Source organism: Schistocerca serialis, chromosome 2 (genome assembly GCF_023864345.2).
Source record: "Schistocerca serialis cubense isolate TAMUIC-IGC-003099 chromosome 2, iqSchSeri2.2, whole genome shotgun sequence".
Taxonomy (NCBI): Eukaryota; Metazoa; Arthropoda; class Insecta; order Orthoptera; family Acrididae; genus Schistocerca; species Schistocerca serialis.
The window spans coordinates 491577353-491604733 of record NC_064639.1 but is presented as its reverse complement, the minus strand read 5'-3'; the positions used below and the strand labels follow the sequence as shown (position 1 = coordinate 491604733).

The 27381-nt window shown below is 43.3% G+C and overlaps 1 protein-coding gene across 1 annotated transcript; it reads left to right on the top strand.

Annotated features, from left to right (window-relative positions):
• Positions 1-27381, top strand: LOC126455612 (uncharacterized). Its single transcript, XM_050091375.1, has 3 exons — positions 1-141; positions 18524-19400; positions 26842-27381. The coding sequence occupies exons 2-3, from the start codon at positions 18543-18545 to the stop codon at positions 27235-27237; spliced, it is 1254 nt and encodes a 417-aa protein (XP_049947332.1). The 5' UTR covers positions 1-141; positions 18524-18542; the 3' UTR covers positions 27238-27381.

The following is a 27381-nucleotide window of genomic DNA, read 5'->3' as shown; positions in this document are numbered from 1 at the left end:
GTCACTGACAGCTGGCGCACTGCCTTCCGCGCGTCGAGAAGGCAGTTGTTTTAACTTGCTTTACTAAGCAGACCGATTTAGTTTAAACTATATACGTTTATGGGCTCTAGGTCGTTTGACAGCAGTGGAATCTCGTTAGTGGTAAGTACCTTTCTTCATCTACAGCATCAGTGGTTCAGCCACCTTTGAGTGTATCACGAAAGAAACTTCTTGTAAGCTCTAAGTTTTTCAAAGATAATTTATTGCCGACCGGAGTGGCCGCGAGGTTTGTGGCGTCACGTCACGGATTGTGCTGCCTCTCCCGCCGGAGGTTGGAGTCCTCTCTCGGGCATGGGTGTGTGTGTGTTGTTCTTAGCATAAGTTAGTTTAAGTAATGTGTAAGTCTAGGGACCGATGACCTCTGCAGTTTGGTCCCTTAGGAATTCGCACACACACATACACACACACACACACACACACACACACACACACACACATGATAAATTCCTGAAATGCGTATGGGAGGAAGTGACGTAGTATTTCTTGTATCGTATATAGGAACGTACGATCTCCGACTTGTAACACTAAAACCCTTTCCACGGGGCAAAGAGTTTTTACTGTAGTCTCTGCACTGGATTTTCCCTAGCACTTCTGCGAAGCTTCAACGCTTAAGAACTTTCCGATTTATTGTCACGAGTAAGCACTGGTAAATTTTTTTCGCTATAGATTATTTCACAGTACAGCAAACAATATTAAAGTATCGGTGTCGGAACTTTCGAATGTCATGGGGAAAATATTAACCTTTATATACAAGTTGGGTAAGATTCAAAATCATTACTATCAATTTGTTGTAAAGGAAACATATCCCGTAGTAAAAAGTATTACAATTCGCAGTCTATAATCAACACATCAGATTTCGTCTGCAGAAAGTGTGTACCCTATACATTGGATAAGCTGTTTGAGTACTGCAGGTATGTGAACGAAATTAAGGGAATTGAATGACATTAAAGACTAAAAAACAGTATTTTTCAAGAACATTTTCCATGTCAGAGGTAGTAAACTTCTGAGCATCTGGAGACTCCCTTCCATAGCGTAGCAATTGTGGGCAAATTCTTCCTTAATTAGTACCCAAGTAGCGACTCAGCTCAAGGGGAGTTACTGTAAGCTGACGAGAAGGGGACAGACTAATCTGAACACAAATATATTACTTCTTGTTCATTGCATCTGATAACTGTTGGTGGAGCATTTGTCCCTTGTACCTCACTTCTGTATTTGAAGTTATACTCAAGTAAGTTGATGCAAACGTAGTATAATGCCAATATTTTTCTTGTATTCACAGTGGGAGGTTTTGTCTCTAAGGAAAAGTTTGGATTAGTGTGTATATAGCGTAAATTTATGTTAAAGATATTTTTATTCTGTTGGAATTTTTATCCATTACTACTTACTGCTCTACCTAATTTTACCGGTAACGTAGCACGTGCAAACATAATACAATTTCCGTATTTCATCGTCTACTCTGAATACTTTCTTTACATTAAAGGAAAACAAAAGCAAGAGCTATTGGAACGTTACAGATCTTTTGGTATAGTTACTTATATTTCGATATTGCGGAGACATCATTACAATTTTAGGTATAGGTACTGCCACCAAATATCGTAACGAATGTGGTCTTGGAATTTCCGAACTAGTGAACAATAAGATAATTGGTCACAAATGGAACAAAATTCGAAAACAAAAGCTGTCCCCCGATCTACAGAGTATTTCGTGTACCAGTACCTCTCATGTTATGTTGGGTCTATGTGTCGAACGATATGACAACCAACATTCACTTACTATTTAGAATGGTGAGATTTGAATAAGGGATAAACGTACTGAATAGTACATGCTAATGTAAATAACAGAGTATGAAGAATGCTTGAAATACAATTACATACAAACATGACATTGACTATAATTTTTAGAAGAAAGTACACTTTGACACCAATTACATCAGAAGGAACAAATGGATAAAGTGTAAGAGTAGGGAACTCAATGAGAATTCCTTTCCTGTTGGGCACAGTTGATAATAGTCATCTGTGGAATGTTTGCTTTCATAATCGCAGTTTCCTTGTTTGATGCAGTTTGGTCTCTCTCCTTGTATGCCGTGAAAACGATTTCTTCTGAAGTACTTTTTCTCATTCTAAGGAACAATAAAGAGTGCCAGGAGCAAGTGTCTGCCAAAATCTACTTGCATTCGTTACTACGCGACCAGGAATATTATCGTGCTGCCAGAACGAAGTTTTCATCGTCATTGTGTAGACCATTTGTAATCGACGACGCAAAGAGGGGGACGTTATAAGTTTAACGTGTGTATCTGTGTATCTGTCTGTGGTATCGATAGGTCCGATTTTAAAACGATTTTAATCGCGATGGTTCTTAGCTACGTTCCATGAAAGTCTGCTCAGCCGTTTAAATTGAGTAAAAATGTTTCCGATAGAGCGCTCTCTTCATATATGCTATGTAATATGTAAGAGTTACATCAAGTTACGTAGTACCAGATAACAGAGCTCAAAAGTACGCGAAAACATATGTTTATTTTTTATGTTTCACCAACAATGATGATTTTTAGACTTTTAGAATCCACTGTCTTAGCACCTACAAAGCAGAAAAAGGAAGATTGTTGACTCAACTGAAAAAGATAAACATCTGCTCTTGCAGACTTTTCTGTAGTTCTTTCTGTGGTCTACAATTCAGTACTAAATCAAATTATTTTGTCCTAATAGTTTAGGCAACCTTTTGCCACAGAGTGCAGTGGCAGCCCACTTTCTTCGGATTTGATTTAGAATTATCGATACGTCTTATTGCTTATGTTACCAAATTTGACTAAATGTGTACTAAAACATAGTCAATGAATGTATGTATGAATTAAAAAGTAAACACCTAAATCGCATAAGTTAAAAAGATCTCGCGTTGAAATTTCTTGTTTCGTTATGGAAAATATTTGTGTGAATGTGGGGATAGAGCGTCGATCATACCGTGTCTACCAGGAAAATATAAAGTTTAAAATGCATGAAACAAAATTTAAATTAAAAAATTAAAAACCTGTAAAAAGTAAAACAAATATGTATTACCCCATTAAATTTAATACAAATTTTTCACAGCGAGTTAGCAGTCGGGTTGAAAGGGTCACATTTCAGAATATTCGAGATGAGAGTTTCAGTTGCAACACTTGCCTGAGAACAAAGGAAAGTCTTACGTAAACCTTGATAGGCAACCGGGGACTGCAGGTATTTGTCATTTGGTCTTTTTCTTTTAATATGTTTCTCTTTGTAGAGTTCAGTTTTATTCAACTAAATACCAGGCGGGCTGGTAGCTGGCATATATAGAATTTCCAGCCTCTAAAAAATATTTCTCGCAACCAGTTGGCAGTAGGTACTTTTAATTTACTTTTAGGCACTATTTCCCAGACATAGATATGAAGAGGCATTGCGTATTTAAGTATTTGTTTAAGTGTGTGAGATAAGAGAAAATCAATGGCTTACTTCATATGTACAGCGCGCCTACACTCCTACGTATAAATTCAGGGCCTGTAAAATACACTTTTTATTTATTTCGTTTCCTAGTTGTAGTGTGCTGTTCGAGTAATAAGCCAAGGTACAGTAAGCGACCGAGCCAAGTACCAGGAGATCTGGTTATGGGGCAGAGTCCCGAATCGGGAATATTTAGGATTTCTAGTTCCGGCATTTGCCTTACTACCTAGACAAATCTTCCGATAAGTTTGGTCAGAATCGAGTAATGGGAACTAGTTTCAACTTTGTTGTTGTTGTTGTGGTCTCTAGTCCGAAGACTTGTTTGCTGCAGCTCTTCATGCTACTGTATCCTACGAAGCCTCTCCATCTCTGAATGACTACCGCAACCTACATCCTGCCTCAGAATGTGTACTATCAACCGATCCCTTCTTTCAGTCAAGTCGTGGTACAAATAAGTTTCCTCCCCAGTTGTCTTCGGTACCTCTTCATTAGTCAATCGATCTAACCCTCAATTCCTCAGCATTCTTCTGTAGCACCACATTTCAAAATCTTGTATTCTCTTCTTCCCCAAACTGTTTATCGTCCAAGTTTCAATTCCAGACTTGGCTACACGCCAGGTAAACGTCTCAACAAAAGCCTTCCTAACACTTGAATCTACTTTGGATTTTACGAATTTGTCTTTTTCGGAAATGCTTTTCTTACCATTTCCAGTCTACATTTTACATCCTCTCTTTTTTGGTCATCATTAGTTATTTTTCTGCCCAACTAAATCCAGTTAAATCCAGGAAAGATATGTCGCAGCAAAAAATATGAAACTTACTGCACATGAAAGTGTATTTGTTTACGTGTTTACGTATACACAGAGTAAACGTGTGGGGCGAACATATGTCCTTGACTACACTGTACGATCCCTTTCCTAAGTGAAATTAAATTGTGATGTAACTACGAGAAACATGTACATTGAATCTATGGAAGTTTGTACCGTCATAAATTCAACAAGAATGAGAAAAGTGAAATAACATCAATTATGAATTTAACAACACTGAAATTAGCTACATTTGATCTGATATTTCCTTTTTAGAATCGCTAACGTACTGTTGACTAGTCGCCTGCAATTATGCTTGATAAGCCTGACACCTAATTCGTAAAATGTAGGCCAAGGCAGTATTATTATTCCCACCATGTGTCAGAAATGGTGTGCAGTTCTCTTGCTACGATCTTTAGTGGGCAAACATGTCAAGCGACAGTCAATAAATGTCGAATGAAATCTATTTTCTTTTAATTCGTAAAAAATTTATTGCTTTCTGGTTTTGATACCTTATAGTTTTACTTTTGAGCCGGTTCCCTGATCATTCTGAAACTTTTCACCGTAAAATAATGTTTTGCAGAAGAAAAGAATCTGGGAAAGTTACTATTAACAATGAATCTTCTATGCAAGTGAAGGTTTTAACAGATGTTATTTTTCAAGTATTTTGCATCTGCGTTTATTGACACTACCAGATTTCAATTGCACAAGACCTTCTTCAAGACAATAGGTTTGTTTGTTCACTACTGTCCACACATTTCTACGCAAGTTTTCTGCTTAAGATACTAATTTCTTCTCAAAGTTATCACAGTTTACAATATTAAGTATTTTAGCTATAGAGCGCAATCACAAATAACTATTTCCATTTGTTCTAACATTACACTGACATTAATGTACATATGAAATTATTAACCTACACAGAAATTACGAAAAATATTTACACTGAAAACTACAGTTTATTCAATTAAGTACAAAATTAAGGAAGAATCACAATTAACTCAGTTTATTACATTAAAATTACATGCTAAAATCATCTGAAAAAGCTAGACTAATACCTTAGCAAGCCTGGTTAAGGACTTTGGGGTGTGATTCAGTATGAAACAATTATACTTGCAAAGTCTTACCACGATTCTGAAAAATTTAATATTAAAAGGTAGATAGCACAGGAAAGGATATATATATATATATATATATATATATATATATATATATATATATATATATCTGGAAACTAGACCATGAAAACATTACACCCAAAATTCATAGTATAATCAAATACCTCTGGGAAACAGAAAAGATACCAGAAGAATGGAAGTCAGCCCTAATACACCCCCTCCACAAGAGACAAAGCAGACCCTAATAACTATAGAGGAATTTCGTTACTGCCGGTGGCATACAAAATTCTATCAAAAGCTCCGTTAAATCGCCTAGAACCTCAGATAGATCCACAGGTCGGAGAATACCAAGGAGGGTTCAGGAAGGGAAGATCATGCAGTGAGAAGATATGGTGTCTGAGAACATTATTAACAACGAGAAAGTCCAGAAACACTAGAGTAACATTTGTTGATTTCAAGAAGGCTTACCATTCCATAGACAGAGAAACACTCTTTAATACACTAGAAGAAATGAAGGTAGACAATAAGACCAGAAAACTAATTCAGGAAACATTAACAAATACAAAGTCAAAAGTGAAGTTCATGGTCGAGATTTCAGAATCTTTCGAAATCAAGACAGGAGTGAGACAGGGAGATGGCCTGTCACCCATTTTGTTTAACGCTGTTTTAGAGAAAATAATCAGGACGTGGGACAAAGGAGTCAATGGGGTAAAGATGGGGAGAGAGAAAAATAGAACCGTCAACATAAAATGTCTGGCCTTTGCCGACGATATAGCCATCATTACAAATGACAGAAAAGAAGCCAGAGAAGCCCTAGAGATATTGCATGAAATCGCAGCCAGAACAGGACTACAAATATCACATGAAAAAACCCAGTACGTGGACACAAAATCTACAGACAGAAGCCCATTGATAACAAAGTACGGAAAGATAACAAAAGTAGAAAGTTTTTAATACCTGGGACAGATTATACAGAAAACAGGACTGAATTCAACAGCCAATGAAGAAAATGGGTTACAAAACTACAAAAAGCATACAGACTTACATGGAACCATTACAATAAAAGAAATATTTCCGTCAATACCAAATTAAGACATTACAAAACAGTAGTCTTACCTGAGGCTTTGTATGCCTCAGAAACAACAGTAATCAGAGGAAGAACTAAAATCAAGGAAATGGAAAAGCAAGAGAGGAAAATTCTCAAAAAGATCTATGGGCCAGTTCAGAGACAGGGGACCTGGATAAAGAGACCAACAAAGGAATTGTACAAACAGGCAGAGACAACTGCAGACAATATCAGAAAAAGAAGGGCAATATTCTATGGGCACATTCATAGGATGAATGAAAATAGGCTGACCAAGAAGATTTTTAACATAGTGGTGACGAATATGGTGAAAACTAACTGGGTAAAGAAAACCATGGAAGACCTAAAAAATCTAAACATCTCCACAGAAGAAATATCAACCAGAGGAAAATACAGAGAAAAAATCAACAAACAGAAATTCGAAGAAACGCCAAAAGAGAAGAAATCAGGAAAGAAGTGGACAGAAGAAACACACTGAATTTATGAGAGGTTTTTGGGAAGAGAAAAGAAAGAGACAGAAAAAAGTGCCATGAATTTGAATTTCGCTGCCTTGGATGGATATCATTACGTTAATCTGCACATGGAGGCTGAAGTGGCTGCTAAAACCAGTCATTGCATTCATATTAAGAGCTTCCATCTGCCCTCAGGTTCAACTCAGCCGCAAAATTTGTTAAGTTGACCACTCATCTGCTCAAGCAGGCGGCTGGTTGCCGAGATGCTCAGCTAAGGATGTGAAGAGAAGTACGGCGGAGAAGAAGTCTGGTGGACGAGGAGTCGGGCGGAGAAGAAATTTTTTACCATTTGTTTCCAAATGTGAGAATCATGTTTTAGCTTCTCCCGTTCGTCATATCATTTCGAGTGGTCGAACTATGGATATTCTGGGATGAGCTGTAAAAATACGCCTTAAGAGAAGCTGGTCCCCTTCCCTCACTCTTGTTTCAGGTTGCTAACCAGTACCACACTCCCTAACACTTGAAAAACAGCGTCTTGCTCTATTTCTGTCTCTGTCTCTCTCTATGGTCAATGAGATTGACCTCGGCAGCACAGTCGAGCTTCTCTTTCTTACTTCTAAATTATTTATGTTAGCCATTCCTGGCTGATTTTACGCTACTGGCCAGTAAAATTGCTACACCAAGAAGAAATGCAGGTGATAAATGGGTGTTCATTGGACAGATATATTATACTAGAACTGACATCTGATTACATTTTCACGCAATTTGGGTGCATAGATCCTGAGAAGTCAGTGCCCAGAACAACCACCTCTGGCCATAATAACGGCCTTGTACGCCTAGGCATTGAGTTAAACAGAGCTTTGATGGCGTGTACAGGTACAGCTGCCCATGCAGCTTCAACATGGTACCACAGTTCATCAAGAGTAGTGGCTGGCGTATTGAGATGAGCCAGTTGCTCGGCCACTATTGACCAGACGTTTTCAGTTGGTGAGAGAACTGAAGAATATGCTGGCCAGGGCAGCAGTCGATCATTTTCTGTACCCAGAAACGTCCGTACAGGACCTACAACATGCGTTTCTGCATTATCCTGCTGAAATGTAGGGTTTCGCAGGGATCCAATGAAGGGTAGAGCCACGGGTCGTAACACATCTGAAATGTAACGTCCACTGTTCAATGTACCGTCAATGCGAACATGAGGTGACGGAGACGTGTAACCAACGGCACCCCATACCATCACGTTGGGTGATACGCCAGTATGGCGATGACGAATACACGCTTCCAATGTGAGTTCATCGCGATGTCGCCAAACACGGATGCGACCATCATGATGCTGTAAACAGAACCTGGATCCATCCAGAAAAATGACGTTTTGCTATTCGTCCACCCAGTTTCGTTGTTGAGTACACTATTGCAGGCGCTCCTGTCTGTGATGCAGCATCAAGGGTAACCGCAGCCATGTTCTCCGAGCTGATAGCCCATGCTGCTGCAAACGTGGTCGAACTGTTCGTGCAGATGGTTATTGTCTTCGTAGCGCCCCCATGTGTTGACTCAAGGATCGAGACGTGGCTGCACGATCCGTTACAGGCATGCGGATAAGATGCCTGTCATCTCGACTACTAGTGATACGAGACCGTTGGGATCCAGCACGGCGTTCCGTATTACCCTCCTGAACACACCTATTCCATATTCTGCTAACAGTCATTGGATCTCGACCAATGCGAACGGCAATGTCGCGATACGATAAACCACAATCGCGATAGGCTACAATCCGACCTTTATCAAAGTCGGAAACGTGATGGTAAGCATTTCTCCTCCTTACACGAGGCATCCCAACAACGTTTTACCAGGCAACGCCGGTCAGCTGGTGTTTGTGTATGAGAAATCGGTTGGAAACTTTCCTCATGTCAGCTCGTTGCAGGTGTCGCCACTGGCGCCAACCTTGTGTAAATGCTCTGAAAAGCTAATCATTTGCATATCACAGCATCTTCTTCCTGTCGGTTAAATTTCGCGTCTGTAGCACGTCATCTTCGTGGTGTAGCAATTTTAATGGCCAGTAGTGTACTTTAATTTAAACACTTTGATTTTACAATGCCTCCACCCAATGGCATCCCACACTGCCAAAGGCGTCTAACTCGTGGATTCTCACTCAGCTTTCTAATGTTATCCATTGCAGTCGGTGCATTTCAAAGAAGCTCTGCTTTTTATATTCTGTCACAAAAGCGTTCTTCTGATCTTCGCCGTGCGGGATTAGCCGAGCGGTCTTAGGCGCTGCAGTCATGGACTGTGTCGCTGGTCCCGGCGAAGTTTCGAGTCCTCCCTCGGGTATGGGTGTGTGTGTTCGTCCTTAGGATAATTTAGGTTAAGTAGTTTGTAAGCTTGGGTACTGATGACCTCAGCAGTTAAGATCCATAAGAGTTCATACACATTTGAACATTTTTTCTTTCTCATCCTCAGCAAAATTGGCACACCTCCTCCTTCCACGTGCAGATTGTTAAAACAGATTCTGCTGATGGCTGTGCACTTCAGGAGATTGTTTCTCCATTGTGACTTCCGGTGAGCAGCGCCCTTCAAAGGAGACACTAACCTAATTAAGTGGCATTGATCTCCACAGCTGCAGGAAGTGTCGTGGGGACGGCCTCCGCAGACTGGTTAATGTGAGCTGAATCGCCTCTGCCTTCTTACGGCCCAGTTCAGTATGCCTGCATATTGGCCTCTTATTTAGGCTAAATGTGTTATTCTGCATAAAAATATAATTCACGATAATTAAATACTGCCAGTCACGGGTACTGATAGACATTTTGGGTAGCATTAATTACTCCGGTTTCATTCGTATTCTGAAGTCTGGTTTTACATCAGTTACGGGACGGATTTGAGTGAAACAGTCGTGCAACATAAAACAGGAACAGCTGATTACTAATCTCGTATTCTGAAGCTACTGAATGAGAAAATACATCGGAAGAAGTATGAATTGCAGTAAGGAAAGAAAAAAATAAACCTTCATCAGTTCTGGTGTTCTCTTACAACAAATTTATTTATTAACTTCAGTGGTTGCGCGGGATGGGTTATATTATTTGAATACACTAAAAAGCTTGGAACTGCGTTGTGCGTTGTCATTGTAGACTTAGGAAGACAGTACTAGGAAAATTCACGACCTTCCTGAAACGACCAGTACCGCTGAAGGATATTGTCGCATATAACCAATTGCGTAACTGTAGTATGAGCTAGACAATTGAGTAGGAATGTCATTATACACAGTGACCACAGCACGGAAGACAGAGAAAGAGAAACAGAGTTGGAGAGGTGGAGAGAGAGGGAGAGAAAGAGAGAGAAAAATGTAGAGAGAAAAATGTAGATGTGTGACCAGGGCCTCCCGTCGAGTACACCGTTCGCCGGGTGCAAGTCTTTCGTTTTGACACCACTTCGGCGACTTGCGCGTCTATGTGGATGAGATGGTGATAATTAGAACAACACAACACCCAATCCCTGAGAGGAGAAAAATCTCCGACCCAGCCAATCGAACCCGGGCCCTTAGGATTGACATTCTGTCGCGATGAACACTCAGCTTCCGGGGACGGACAGAGAGAGAGAGAGATAGATAGATAGATAGGTAGATACAGAGAGAGAGAGAGATTTATACGCACAAATCGTGTACCAGACACATACCGCTGGTGACGCTTGCTACAATGTTCGTAGGTATTTGCTGATTTTCAGTACAGTGGAAACCTTATGAGAACCATGGAAGGATGTTTTGTTCTCATTCTGGGACTGTTTTTTGTTTTTGAGCTGAGTTAGCATTACCACGAAACATTATTGCGTCTTACGCTGCTAGACTACTAGATTTTCAGCCTGACTTCAGTTGTGTAGCTCGTTACTTCAAAATTTAACAGGTAACGCCCTCAGATTCCATAGTGTAACAAGCATAGGAAGTATTTACGAAGTTTCTAGATGACGACCATTCAGGACAACAGTCTTCTACGTGCCAGACTGCATACGTGTAGGAAACTGTTCATCTATATCTACATCTACACGGATACTCTGCAAATCACACGTAAGTGCCTGGCAGAGAGTTCAGAACCACCTTCACAATAATTTTCTTTAATTCCAATCTCGAACAGCGCGGAAAAAAACGATCAACTATACCTTTCCGTCCGAGCTCTAATTTCCCTTATTCTATCATGATGATGTTTCTCCCTATGTAGGTCGGCGTCAACAAAATATTTTCACATTCGCAGGAGAAAGTTGATTGAAATTTCGTGAGAAGATTCCGCCGCAACGAGAAAGGCCTTTCTTGTACTATGTCAGCGACACTCTCTCACTTGTTTCGCGGTAGTGCTGCTCTTCTTTGAACTTTCTCGATGTACTCCGTTAGTGTCTCTGGTTAGGATCCCAGACCACGCAGCTGTACTCCAAAGCAGGACGAACAAGCGTAGTGTAGGCAGTCTCTTTAGTAAAATGGTTCAAATGGCTCTGAGCACTATGGGACTTAACATCTGTGGTCATCAGTCCCCTAGAACTTAGAAATACTTAAACCCAACTAACCCAAGGATATCACACACATCCATGCCCGAGGCAGGATTCGAACCTGCGACCGGAGCGGTCACGCGGTTCCAGACTGAAGCGCCTAGACCGCACGGCCACACCGGCCGGCTCTCTTTAGTAGATCTGTTACATTTTGTAAGTGTTCTGCCAGACCTTTCAGCACTCATGTAGATGACCTCACACTTTTCATTATTTAGGGCCAATTGTCAATTTTAGCACTAAACAGATATCTTTTCTAAATCATTTTCCAATCGGTTTTGATCATCCGAAGACCTTATTAGACGATAAACGACTTCATCTGAAAACTACCTAAGACGGCTGTTCCCCTAAATCATTTATATAGATAAGGAACGGCAGAGGGCTTTCACCATAAATCACTTATGAGTTACTCGATGACTTTCCGTCAGTTACTATAAACCGTGACCGCTCTGCAAGTAACTCAGTCACAGAACTGAAACGTTATTCTACAAGCATGCAATTTTACTACAACCCGCTTGTGTGGTACAGTGTCGAGAGCCTTCTGAATCTAGAAATACGGAATCAGTTTGAAATCCCTTGTCAACAGAACTCAGATCTTCGTGTGGGTAAAGAGCTAGTAGTGTTTCACAAGAACGATGTTTCCTCAATCCGTGTTGACCGTGTATCAATAGACCGCTCTCTTCGAGTTAATTCATAATGTTCAAACACAACATATGATACAAAAACCTACTGCATTTCGACTTAATAATATGGGCCTGTAATTTAATGGATTAATGTTTTAAGTATGGTGCTATTGCATCAGCATACTCTGAAAGGAACCTTATTGTTACACAGTCTGGACCGGAAGACTTTTTTTCATTAAGTGATTTAAGTTGCTTCATTACTCCGAGGATATTTATTTCTAATTTACCCTTGTTGCTAGCTGTTCTTGATTCCATTCCTGGGATATATACTTCGTCTTCTTTGGTGAAGGAATGCGGAAGGCTGTGTTTAGTAACTCTGTTTGGGCAGCACTGTCCTCGATAGTATTTCCATTGTCATCACGCAGAAGTGACATTGACTGCGTCTTGCCGCTTGCATATTTCATATACGACAAGAATCTTTTTGGATTTTCTGCCACGTTTCGAGAGAAGTTTTAGCTGTGGAAGCTATTATAAGCATTGAAGTCGGCGCTAAATTTCGAGCTTTTGTAAAAGATCGCCAACTTGGAGATTTTGCGTTCGTTTTTATTTTGCGTGTTTTTTCGTTGTTTTTGTAACAATGTTCTGACCCATTTTGTGTAGCAAGGGGGACCAGCACTGTCGTTTGTTCATTTATTTGGTATAAATCTCTCAGTTGCTGTCGATACTATTTCTTTGAGTGCATGCCACATGGGGTCAAAATTCACTGTTTATCAGGAAGGAGAGCAGATTGTCTCTCATGAAGGCGTCAAGTGAATTTTTATCTGCTTTTTTGAATAGGTATAATTTTCGTTTATTTTGAAGTATCTAAGGGTTACAATATTCAATCTCGCTAAGACAACCCTGTGTTCACTAATCCCTGTATCCGTTTTGATACTCGTTATTGGCTCAGGATTATTTGTTGTTTAGAGACCAAGTGTGTTTTCACAACCGTTTACTATTCGCTAGGGCTCTGAAAATAATTTTCAGAGAATGTGTTTAGCACAGTTTTGGATGATGTTTTGCATGTACTTCCGGATTTAAACACGTATTTTCGCCAACATATTGAGGGTAAATTAAGGTCACCGCAAACTATAATTGTATAAGTCGGGTACGTGCATGAAATGAAACTCAAATTTTCTTTGAACCTTTCAGCAATTGTATCATCTGAGTTGGGAGGTCGATAAGAGGACCCAATTATTACTTTATTCCGGTTGCCAAGAATACCCTCTGCCCTTAGTAACTCACAGGAACTATCTGTTTCAGTTTCCCTTTAAGATAAACCGTTTCTAACAGCAACAACAAACCTTCGCCAACTGTGTTTAGCCTATCCTTTCTGAATACTGTTAGGTTATCTCCAGTTTTAGCCAGTTTTCTGTATCTATAACGATTTGAGAACTAGTGCTTCCTGTTAGCGCTTGGAGCTCTGGTACTTTACCAACACAGCTACAACAATTTACATCTGTTATGCCCGTGGGTCCTGAATCTACGTTCTTCCTGTGGTCCACCTACAACTTTTGAGACTGAAGACCCTTCTGTGTTCCCCCAGAGGCTGTAATCTAAATAACCAGCCAGTCCACGTCACACTGCTCCTGCTACCCGTGTAGCCGCCCCTTGCGTGTAATGGACTCCTGACCTATTTAGCGGATCCCGAAATTAGGTATATCGTGAAATTTAAAACTTCCCCGAGGCACAGTTCGTTTCGTGAAATTTCAGGCGAATTGCCTGACGTTTGTAACTTGCTGTCGTGATATTTCGGCAGAATATCGTGGCACCAAGTTACAGACATCCGGCAGCTCGCCTAAAATTTCATAAAGCAATAGATACCTGGTTTCACTGCCCTTAAATACATGAACGATTGTGGAAACAAGTGTTGTTTGACCTGCCTGCCCTCCCTGAAACACCGACTAGAACTGTACTAAGATTAAACTGCGAAGTATTCGACTCGTTTTCTATTTTGACGAGAATCATATTCGCGTCAGTCTAACTTCTGTTAGAAGTTTCATACCTTCCGAAAATCAGCTTTATGTGCTTTTCTGTGTTCAATCCTTGGTCTTCATCTGCAATTTTACCACACCCACTTCCATTTACTGTCATATCAACTATTTCTTGGAGGCACAGGATGTATCCGATTGACGTATTAATTCTTTCTGTCAAGTAAAGCCATAAAATAATTTTTTCTCCAACATGGTTCAGTGTAATCTTCAATATTCTTCCGTAGCACTGCAATGGAATAGGTTCTATCCTCATCTTGTCTGCACTGTTCATTGCGCACACATCACTACTGTGTGAGGCTACAATCCAGACAGATAGTTTCAAAACAGACTTTTTAAAACTGAAACGGGTGCGATATGAACATATTTCAAGAAAAAAAATTTCTTGATGCTGTGTCTACATTTTATATCGTCTTTACTTCTGTCATCGATAGTTGTTTTCTGCTTAAACAGCAAACCTGTCTGCTACGCTATTCAGAAGAATTAGGGGAACACGTGTATCTACGTCCGGAATGTTTAATTTATTTACATGCAGATGGTACCTGTGGTCTTACTGCATAGCCTGAGAGCTTAACTTTCGATGTTCCAACACTTAAACTCATTCACCATCTATCGGCTGCAGTGTCAGGTGACTCCTCAGAAGGAAGTGAGTACCTGTGTCCTAGTGTTCCATAATGAGGTCCACAGAAGGCAGTTGTCATTTTTGGAAGTTGTATTCAGCCCAGCACAAGCAATGCGACACCATACTGCAGCGCAAGTTGGAAGGGCAGTCAAATTTGAAGCATGAAGGATGTTGCTGCAGATGTCAGTTTCTCTCCATCTGTCATCCATAGGTTGTGGACACGCTGCAGGGAAATAGGTCAGCACACGAGGTGAGTTGGACAAGGTAGCCGACGCATTACAACCCCATGTCAAGACCGATATCTCCCACCTCTTCGTTGTGGCGCCGTACGCCAGAGCACTGCAAGACGATCCCATAACGACTGCTGCAGCCCCTGTGTCCGACTAGGCTGTACAGATGTGGTTTCGAGATGTTGTGTTCGAGTGCCCCACTTGGCACGACAGCACCCCGCAGGTCGCCTTCAGGTCTGCCGTTCCCAGGTCAAACGACGATCTCGTCACTGGCGAAACATATCCCTCACAGACGAGGCCACATTTCCTCTGAAGCAAGGTGGTGGCTTTGTTCGTGTGTGGACATGATGTGATTAGCGATGTCTGCCAAATGTTGTCGAGGAAATCGACAGACTTTTGTGACCTCTGTTGCTCCATCATGGACAGGGGACATAAGCTGGTTAAGTAATTGTCAATGTCAATAATTCTCCGATAGCCGTGTAACTTAAGATGTTATTTTATTCTAAAGGCTACCAGTTTCAGCATTTCAGTATTCAATCTTCAGGTTCCATAAGCATCTCTTATATGTCATAAATTCTTGGATGTCGTGAATTCAATATTTCCATTAGTGCTTTATTCGAAGACTTGACATTTTCATTTATTTTGAGAGATCCATACAGGGCATGAAGATGGCATAGAAATGCTGAAACTGGTAGCCTTCAAAATAAAATAAAATAACTTCTTAACTAAAACAACTGTTAGACACTGACAATGACGGTTTTGATGGTTGAGGAGGCATTAATATTGACTGCCGTGCGGATCTGATAGTTGTCCACGGTCGCCTTTCTTCCAGGCAACACATCGAACAGATCCTATTGGGCTATGTGGTGGCTCCTGCTTACGGTGGTGACCGTTAATTCCTTCTTATGCACTGTAATGCCAGGGCCCATGTGACGGGTGTTACCGGGGACGTCTTGCGGAGGCTGGCCATTGAAGCAACGGAATCACCAACGGTGAGTCCTGGCCTAAAGCCCATCGAGCATGTGTGTGACATGCTCGACAGATGTGTTCGTGTTCGTGTCTTTCCACCACAGCACGTTGAAGAACTCTGATGGGCTGTGACTGAAGAGTGGGAACGGATACAACAGGGGTACCTCCGTAGACATTTATGCAGCTTTCCACGTTACTGAAGCTCTCAGAGTCCAGTGAAAAGCAACTAGGATGACGGAATGAGTGTTTGCTTCCAACCTTGTTTTCGACACCTCTCGGATATTTCTTTTCTTGTTGTATGAAAGAGGGAGGATTTGATGATTTTTGTTGTGTACTTTATGTGTGAATGATAAAGGTGTAACTTGCTAACACACACAGTCCTTAGTTACTGCTCAACGGAGTATGGCAGATGCTCTAAATTGTGTTTACAAAATTCTTTTGAGCAGTGTAGTTTAAACGTCTCATTTAATACTCTGGTTTCTTCAGCATCGTCTGACTTAATTCGACTACAGTACATAAATTCCTTTTCAAGGCATTTCTGATTCCGCTTAACTTGTGTTTACAGTCTCTAACGGAATTCCGGTTCCGTCGAGAAACGTCAAAGTTTTTATTTCTTCTCCTCTTACTTTAAATGCTGTCACCCCACCCGTCACTTATCTGGTTTTGGCGTGTATTCACCCCAGCTAATTGACTAACAGATCAACAATGAGTGCTGCCACAATATCAGATAACGCAAAGAAAGTAATAAGGCCCTGTGACTCCTGATTGAACTGCAGTGGCAGTGTTGACATTAATTGATTCAGAATTGATCCCTTTTAATTGAAAAGGGGTGCACATTGATGTTATATTCAGCTATTGAAAACCAGATGCAAATGTTGAACATAAAATTAATTAAGAAAGTGACTTGGGATTTCAGCTACTTGATTCAAAACAGATGCAGTCGATTAGCACAAATTTATTTTAACTCATGACCTTCAGTCATCACATTACATGACTCTCCTAAAAGGCAGTGGTAATAAGTTGCGTTTACGAGGAGTAAAGCGCGATAAATCAAAATTAATTCCTGTCGACAGACCCAGGCGTAATGCGAAGTGCGTGAAGAATTCTACAATACATGGCCCATGAAACCCTCGTGGAAACTTTGCCGATGTGATCCAACAAATTAATCAGTGACCTAACTCAAGGCAGAGCAGGCACAATATCGCCAAATTCAGTGTGGCAGGGCGTCGTCGTTGTGCGGACGTCGGCCGGCCTCATGGTGCTGCAAGGCTATGCTCGTTTATTCACTCCTAGCTATATTGCTCAGTACATAGCTGAACAAAAACTTTCTATCTCCAAGCTCAATCGTTCCATTTGCTAAGTCCTAAACTGCAGAGATGCTCACTCTCTCTCAGGCAAGCTGAGTAAAGAAGTCCACGTCCACACTCTAGGCAAGCTGGGAATGGAAGACCTCCACAGAGACTTCTGCCAGTCCGCTCTTCGCCTCTGTTTCCCCTCTTGCAAAATCACTTACGCCAATTGCAGCGCAAGTAGCGTTAATTATGCGTCGCTTCCCAGTGCCAACCAATGCCTGCTCTGAGAAGTGAACAAATTCCCGCAAAATTTTCTTCTTCTCAACTTCTGCTATTTAGCTCTTCCCAGGCCTTCCATCAAGGTTAGCATCTGCATAAAACATCAATTTTTCTGAAAATCCCAGGAGAGTACTTCAAATTCCTTGGTGCTATGTTCCAATGAGAGGCCAGCGTATTTCATTCTGTCGCTCTTCACCTGATTTACTTCACACTCTGTGTACTGTGAATTCACCGTGAAGTTGCTATAGTCACGAACATGCATATTTCGGCCTCTGTTGACCGTTCCACCGTAGCTTTGCTCGGCTTTCTCGCATGTTTCACTGAAAATGGGATGACAGACATTTATCAACAGGCATACAAGTTATCCATCTGCTTCCTGGTACACCAGCATGGGGTCAACCACCCCCTCACTGTCACTTATCTTAAGGCAGCTGGAGGCAGCGCCCCATTACCGCTTTCTCAGAGCTTGAGCCGCTCTAAGCTGCCTATTGTCGCTTCCCTTCGCCACTCCCCAGCCACACCCCTCCACCCGGCCACGGTCAACTCTACTTCTCTGTAAAGCCTCCAGCAAACCGACGCGTTTCCACGAAGATTTCATTTCGCGTGAATTACTTTAAAACCATCACCCAACTTTAATTATTCCAATACGTCCATACTATACCATCTACAAGTTGCATTGTGCCTTGTCAGTCATTTTTGTTCAGCCCTACTGTTCGCTCAACGTGAGTTCGGTGATCTTTAATGACTTCATGTAAAGAGGGACATAGTTCTTGCCATCTTACAATACCTTTCTGTTTTTCTCTTTTATTTTCTTTAAGGCTTGTTCAGTGTGTAAACCAAAGTAAGGCGGAGGATGGGCTACAACTTTTTGACACTGAATCGCAGTTACTGCCCCTGTTTCATGTCGTTCAACTCTCAGAACTGCAGTCAGCCTTCTGTACAGATTTCGAGACTGTTGAATTCATTAGTACTACGTATTGAGATGAAACTTAATGTTAAATTTCACTTTATTACAGGTCCAGCACAAAGGGAAACATGGATGACAAAAAAACTCAAAAGTCTCTAGCTTCTTCGTGGATAAACAAACAATTAGTAGAGACTGCTCTGAATAACGAGAATAGTGGTACTAAAATTAGAGTGGAAAAAGCAGTAATCGTGGATAACGAGAAAGAAGGTCTGGGATACACGAGCAACATCCTGAGAGTGGCGGCCACCGTCAGACGAGAAAACGCCGCCTCCTGTGACCAGGTGCACCTGGTAGTGAAGTACGCTCAGGATCAGGGGAAGCTGAAGGAGATCGCAGATGACAACAACGTCTTCCGGAAGGAGTCACTGCTGCTGTGCGAGATATTCCCGGAGGTGCACAGGCTGCTGGAGTCGGCGGAAGGCGACGCGTTCAGGCCGCTGGCGGCGCGCTGCTTCCTGTCCGGCCGACAGCCCGTGGAGTTCCTCCTGATGGAAGACTTGTCGGCGGCGGGCTTCCGGCTGCCCCCGGCAGGTCGCGCGTTCGACTACCGGCACTGCGCCGCGGCCCTGCGCGCCTATGCCCGCCAGCACGCCGCCTCTGCCCGGCTGCTAAGGGACAGGCCCGACTACAGGGCGCGGTCAGAGCTCCGCAGCAAGATGGCCGACGCGGAGAAGTCCTTCTTCAAAGACATGCTCGACAAGGTTATGAAAAACATCGCCAGAGAATTCAGAACCATCCCGGGGTACGAGAGGTACGCCGACAAGTGCGAGCACCTAGCAGGCAGGTCCGTCGACAGAATGGCCGACTTCTGGACGTCTACTGAAGTCACGTTGCCAGTGGTGATTCACTGCGATTGCTGGAAAAACAACTTCATGTTCAGATACGACGGAGAAGCTGTTACTGACGTTAGGATTTTAGACTTTCAGGTTGGTGGAAATAACACATCGTTTAGCCTTTACTTTGTAGCCTGGTTTATCTTTTTGTATTTATTTATTTATTTCTCGTATGGCGACAACATGAAATATTAAGACATGTATACAGGGTGGTCCATTGATACTGCCCAGGCCAAATATCTCACGAATTTAAGCATCAAACGAAAAAACTACAAAGAACGAAACTCGTGTAGCTTGAAGGGGGAAACCAGATGGCGCTATGGTTGGCCCCCTAGATCGCGCTGCCTTAGGTCAAACGGATATCAACTGCGTTTTCTAAAAATAGGAATCCCCATTTTTTATTACATATTCGTGTAGTACGTAAAGAAATATGAATATTTTAGTTCGACCACTTTTTTCGCTTTGTGATAGATGGCGGGCGCTGTAATAGTCACAAACATATGGCTCACAATTTTAGACGAACAGTTGGTAACAGGTAGGTCTTTTAAATTAAAATACAGAACGTAGGTACTTTTGAACATTTTATTTCGGTTGTTCCAATGCGATACATGTACCTTTCTGAACTTACCATTTCTGAGAACGCATGCTATTACAGCATGATTACCTGTAAATACCACATTAATGCAATAAATGCTCAAAATTATGTCTGTCAACCTCAATGCATTTAGCAATAAGTGTAACGACATTCCTCTCAACAGCGAGCACTTTGCCTTCCGTAATCTTCGCACATGCATGGACAATGCGCTGACGCATGTTGTCATGCGTTGTCGGTGGATCAAGATAGCAAATATCCTTCAACTTTCCCCACATAAAGAAATCCGGGACGTCAATCCGGTGAACGTGCGGGCCATGCTATGGTGCTTTGACGACCAATCCACCTATCATGAAACATGCTATTCAGTACCGCTTCAACCGCACGTGAGCTATGTGCCGGACATCCATCAGGTTGGAAGTACATCGCCATTCTGCCATGCAGTGAAACATCTTGTAGTAAATCAGTAGAACATTACGTAGGAAATCAGCATACATTGCACCATTTACTTTGCCATCGATAAAATGGGGGCCAATTATCCTTCCTCCCATAATGCCGCACCATACATTAACCCACCAAAGTCGCTGATGTTCCACTTGTCGCAGCCATCGTGGATTTTCCGTTGCCCAATAGTGCATATTATGCCGGTTTACGTTACCACTGTTGGTGAATAACGCTTCGTCGCTAAATAGACGCCTGCAATAAATCTGTCATCGCCCCATGTCTTGTGCCCAGTGGAGAACTGTACAGGACGTTCAAAGTCGTCGCCATACAATTCCTGGTGCATAGAAATATGGTACAGGTGCAATCGATGTTGATACAGCATTCTCAACACCGACGATTTTGAGATTCCGGATTCTCACGCAATTTTTCTGCTACTGATTTGCGGATTGGCCGTGACAGCAGCTAAAACACATCCTTGGGCATCATAATTTGCTGCAGGTCGTGGTTGACGTTTCACATGTGGCTGAACACTTTCTGTTTCCTTAAATAACGTAACTATTAGTCGAACGGTCCGGACACTTGGATGATGTCGTCCAGGATACCGAGAAGCATACGTAGCACACGCCCGTTGGGCATTTTGATCACAATAGCCATACATCAACATGATATCGACCTCTTCTGCAATTGGTAAACGGTCCATTTTAACACGGGTAATGTATCACGAATAAATACCGTCCGCACTGGTGGAATGCTATTTTTTTTCTTTATTGTGATTTCAGTCCCCTGTCCCATATGGGCAGGGGAGGGCTGTCAGCGGTACAATCCGCTGCTCTTCAGCTGAGTGACATGACAACTAAAACAAGAATAAAATGCTACATATATAAGGCGATAGAAAAGGGGAACATACAACAGAGTAAGGGGAGATAATGGAGGTAAAAATACACCCACAGGAAGATGTTCATCGGGGGACAATTAATAAAGTCACCATAACGTTAAAAAACAGAGTTGGCGATTCTTGAAACACAAAGAAGACACTGAATGCACATGCACGGGTTAAAAGTAGGCCACAGTATTGAAAACACTCCAGAACAACACACTTAAAACCCACTTGGAGCACACATGGTGAAGTATAAAACTGCCAGGTGAGACCTGCCGAGGGAGAGGTCGGAGAGGATGGAAAAGGAGTGGAGAGCAAGGGGCAGCAGGGGAGGTGGTGGGATGAAGAGAGTGGGGGCATCAGCAGGTACACAAAGAGGCAGGAGACTGGTGGGGCAGGAAGAGGGAAGACAAGGCAGGAGGGAGTGCAGAGACACTGAAAGGGAGCACAAGAGAGGGGGGGGAGTAAGAGGGAGAAGCCGCTCAGGAGAAGGGAGGGGGAGGAAAGGGAGCCCTGAGGAGGAGGCAGGAAGATGGGGTTAGAGTTGGTATGAAGCTTAGATGTCTGGGCGAAGCTCATCAACCTGGAGGGGTAGATGGTGGAAGTTGCGTTGGGAAAGGATGTGGAGGTTGCGGAAATGGAGAGAGGGTGGGACAAAGTGGTAAAGGTGCGGCAATGGGTTGTGGGTGGAGAGGAAGGGAGACACCAGGGGGTGAGAGGGATCAAGGCGGCGGACAATATATAGTGTGCAGATGTGTTCAAGGAAAAGGAGAAGGTGGGGGAAGGGGATGAGGTTGTAGAGTATGCACGTGGGGGACAGAAGGTAGAGGCGGAAGTGAGGTGGAGCACATGACGTTTGAGGATTTGGAGGGGTTTATAGATCCGGGGAGGGGGGGAAATCCAAGCTATGCTGGCATAACAGAAGACGGGGTGGATCAAGGATTTGTAGGTGTGAAGGATTGTGGAAGGATGCAGACCCCACATCTGGCCGGACATGAGTTTCAGGAGGCAGAGTCTGTTGTGAGCTTTGTTTTGGATGGTAAAGAGATGGGGTGTCCAGGTGAGGTGGCGGTCGAGGGTGAGGCCAAGGTATTGGAGGGTAGGAGTGAGGTGGATAGGAGGGCCATAAATAATGAGGTAGAAATCATGGAGACGGAAGGAGCAGGTGGTGCGGCCTATGATGATCGCCTGTGTCTTGGAGGGGTTGATACGGAGGAACCACTGGTTGCACCAAGCAGTGAATTGGTCAAGGTGGGTTTGGAGGGTACGTTGGGACTGTTGAAGGGTGGGATAAAGGGCTAGGAAGGCGGTGTCATCAGCAAACTGGAGAAGATGAACAGGTGGGGGAGGTTTGGGCATATCAGCAGTGTACAGAATGTTACGTGATACCATGTATTTATAAGTTTGCGACTATTACAGAGCCATCTATCAGAAAGCGAAAAAAGTGGTCCAACTAAATCATTCATAATTTTTTACGTATTACACGAATATGTAATAAAAAATGGGGGTTCCTATTTAAAAAAACGCAGTTGATATCCGTTTGACCTAGGGCAGCACCTACTAGCGGGCCAACCATAGCGCCATCTGATTTCCCCCTTCCAGCTAGAAGAGTTTCGTTCTTTGTAGTTTTTTTGTTTGATGCTTATTTCGTGAGATATTTGGCCCGGTCACTATCAATGGACCACCCTGTATAGTATGCAGTTATACACGTAAGATTTCAACCAACATCGTAAGGAGGTAGTAGGTATCTGTTATTGATGATCAAATAGAAAAAAAAAACAATCAAGATGCCAGAGTATCTCATTAATGAAAATGACTGGTTACGCACATTTCAACGACCGACGTCAGTTTGTGAGTATCATTTCGCCGGCGGCGTCATGGAAGCTGCGTGTGTGACAACGGTAATTGCAACGACCTTGGCTGTTTTTTTTTCTAATTGATACATTTAAGGATTTAGGCACAATGCTAACATTTTCAAATTCTGAAAATTAATAAATCAATAATACACTCTGAGACACGAAATCCGACGCACCACGAAAGAATTATCCGAATGAGACGGAAATAGCTACATGTGATGTACATGGGGAGACAAACAAATGATTACAATCTCAGAAAAATTGGGTCATTTACTGTAGAGAATAAACTCTACAAATTGAGCAACTCGGTAACGCGTTGCTCCACCTCAGATCCCTATGCACACAGTTATTCGGCTTGACATTATTGTCCGAATTCTTCGATGGCCTGAGAGGGATATCGTGCAAAATGTTGTCCAATTGAGGCGTTAGATTTTCAAATTCCTGAGCTGGTTGGAGGGACTACCCATAATGCTCCAGAAATTCTCAATTGCGAAGAGATCCAGCGACCTTGATGGACAAGGTAGGTTTTGGCAAGGACGAAGACAAGCTGTGGAAAGTCTCGACATGTGCGGGAGGGCATTATCTTGTAGAAATGTAAATCCAGGATGGCTTGCCCTGAAGGGCGACAAAACGGGGTGGTAGAATATCGTCGGCGTACTGCTGTGCTGTATGGGTGCCAAGGATGAAATCCCAAAGGGTCCTGCTCTGAAAAGAATAACCCTTCCAGACCATCAATCCTGAAGGAAAAGGTCCAGAGTTCGAGTCTCGATCCGACACACAGTTTTAATCTGCCAGGAAGTTTCATATCAGCGCACACTCCGCTGCAGAATGAAAATCTCCTTCTGGAAACATCCCCCAGGCTGTGGCTAAGCCATGTCTCCGCAATATCCTTTCTTTAAGGAATGCTAGTTCTGCAAGGTTCGCAGGAGAGCTTCTGCAAAGTTTGCAAGGTAGCAGACGAGGTACTGGCAGAAGTAAAGCTGTGAGGACGGGGCGTGAGTCGTGCTTGGGTAGCTCGGATGGTAGAGCACTTGCCCGCGATAGGCAAAGGTCCCGAGTTCGAGTCCCGGTCCGGCACACACTTCTAATCTGCCAGGAAGTTTCGTATCAGCGCACACTCCGCTGCAGAGTGAAAATCTCATTATCGTGTTCTTTGTCACTTAACGACAGTTCGGGACGGTGGAAAACGCGTTTCTGAAGTCAAGAAACACACCAGAAACCTCAGCGCTGATGTCTGCAGCAACGTGGATCTCATGGGGGAGAAAGCGAGCTGGGTTTCCCAATACCTCTGTTTGCGGAATCGATGCTGATTTTTAAGGAGAAAATTTTTGTCCTCGAAAAATGTCATAATTTACAAGAATAAAACATGGTCCACATATCTACAACAGACTGACGTCAAAGATGTAGGCCTATAATTATGTGCATCTGTTCTACGGCCCTTCTTGCGCTTTTCTCCAGTTGCTAAGTATCCTTCGCTGTTCCAACGACCCACAATAAACTGCTGGTAATGTAGAAGCACGTCCTTTCACATAACCTCTGTTCTGCCTTTCCATTCTAAGCGATGGTATTTACTTTTATGATCTGCCAGCAGTTAACTCAAAATCTGCCATTTCGATGCTCGTACACAGGAGAACACAGGACAAACCTTTCCAATTAGGTGACTGAACTCACCCCTCAGGGTCTCCCGACCAAGCATGCCCTACGATCTTACTTTTACTCGAGTAAATACTACAGAACTGATTCCCAAGTTACACAGATAGTTGATTAAACATTCCCACGGAAGAAATAATAAAAAGCAAACACTTAACACACGTGCTCTGAATGCAGCAGCTCAGGGCACTGCGGAACAGAGCGCCAGCCTGCACGACTAATGTGACCTCACAAGTTCGTTGCAGGAGCCCCAATTCCCCATGGGTCAGTCCGGCAGTGGGTATAAGGTTTTAACACATGAGTGCAGTTGTCTTCCAAAACTGCTATACAGTGAGGTCAGCCACTGTTCCACCGTGGCCAACGAGATATATGGGCCCTGCAGGAAACTTGTGACGTCACACTATACAGCTTGTCCGACACATTTCGCGGACGCTCGGCTCCGTGCGGTGCCCACAGAATATCAATATTTCATTGGAAACGTACCCACTGGAGGTTATAATTGGGTCGTGTGCCACTTAAACACGCACTTAAACACGCAGTCAGGAATTATTAAACTCGTCTGAAGTACACTACTGGCCATTAAAATTGCTACACCAAGAAGAAATGTAGATGATGAAGGGGTATTCATTGGACAAATATATTACACTAGAACTGACATGTGATTACATTTTCACGCAATTTGGGTCCATAGATCCTGAGAAATTAGTACCCATAACAACCACCTCCGGCCGTAATAAAGGCCTTCATACGCCTGGGCATTGAGTCAAACAGAGCTTGGATGGCGTATACAGGTACAGCTGCCCATGCAGCTTCAACACGATACCACAGTTCATCAAGAGTAGGGACTGGCCTATTGTGACGAGCCAGTTGCTCGGCCACCATTGACCAGACGTTTTCAGTTGGTGAGAAATTTGGAGAATGTGCTGGCCAGGGCAGCAGTCGAACATTTTGTGTATCAAGAAAGACCCGTAGAGGACCTGCTAAATGCGGTCGTTTATATCCTTCTGAAATGTAGGGTTTCGCAGCGAACGAATGAAGTGTAGAGTCACGGGTCGTAACACATCTGAAATGTAACGTCCACCGTTTAATGTGCCGTCAATGCGAGCAAGAGGTGACAGAGACCTGTAGCCAATGGCATCCCATACCATCACGCCGGGTTATACGCCAGAATGGGGATGACGAATACATGCTTCCAACGTGCGTTCACCGTATGTCGCCAAACACCGATGCGACCATCATGATACTGTAAACAGAACCTGGATTCATCCGAAAAAACGAAGTTTTGCCATTCGTGCACCCAGGTTGGTCGTTAAGCACACCATCGCAGGCCCTCCTGTCTGTGATGCAGAGTCAAGGGTAACCGCAGCCATGGTCTCCGAGCTCATAGTCCATGCTGCCACAAACGTCGTCGAACTGTTCGTGCAGATGGTTGCTGTTTTGCAAACGTCCCCATCTGTTGACTCAGGGATCGAGACGTGGTTGCAAGATCCGTTACAGCCATGCGAATAAGATGCCTGTCATCTCGACTACTAGTGATACGAGGCCGTTGGGATCGAGCACGGCGTTCCGTTTTACCCTCGTGAACCCACTGATTCGATATTCTGCTGACAGTCATTGGATCTCGACCAACGCGAACAGCAATGTCGCGATACGATAAACTGCAATCGCGATAGGCTAGAATCCGACCTTTATCAAAGTCTGAAACGCGATGGTACGCATTTCTCCTCTCTACACGATGTATCACAACAACGTTTCACCAGGCGACGCCGGTCAACTGTTGTTTTTGTATGAGAAATCGGTTGGAAACTTTCCTCATGTCAGCACGTTTTAGGTGTCACCACCGGCGCCAACATTGTGTGAATGCTCTGGAAAGCTAACGATTTGCGTATCACAGCATCTTCTTCCTGTGGGTTAAATTTCGCGTCTGTAGCAAGTCATCTTCACGGTGTAGCAGTTTCAATGGCCAGTAGTGTAGTTACTGGCCCGCTGACGGAGACAGCTGCTATTACTCGTTAAGATTTACAGTGTCACGCGCTGTGGCGTACGCACCAGGGCCTGTCTTTCTCGTGGGCGTCGCGGTTCCACGCGGTGACGCTGTCACGTGATGTGCTGCAGATGAGCAGAGTGCACAGCCCGGCGGCGGACGTGGTGTCCTTCCTGTACGTGAACGCCAGCGAGGAGGTGCACCGGCGGCACCTGCCCGGCCTGCTGTCGCTGTACCACGGCGCGCTGCAGGACACGCTGCGCGCTCTGGGCCTGCGAGCAGAGGCGTACGCCTACCCGCTCGGCGAGTTCCAGAGGGACGTGGACTGGGCACATGTGCTCGCCGTGTTCAACAGCGCCGTCAGGGGCATGGTCCTCACGTCCGAGGAGAACGGCGCAGATTTCGCCAACTTCTTCGACAACACCGACGAGTCCGGCGAAGTTCTAGCAAAGGCATGCAGGCATCCCGACTGCGTGTCGTACTTGAAATATGTCATTCCTCTATTTGAGAAGAAAGGCCTCCTGTGAATTTTATAGTAATTATTCGTTTTGACCTGCCAATGTAAATACTTACTTCCTATTCGCAAAAATGAATGACACCCTGTCGACATTTGTTACTGTACTTCCGTGATACCTTTCACTATCAGTTAGGTAATAAAAAGATTATAATTA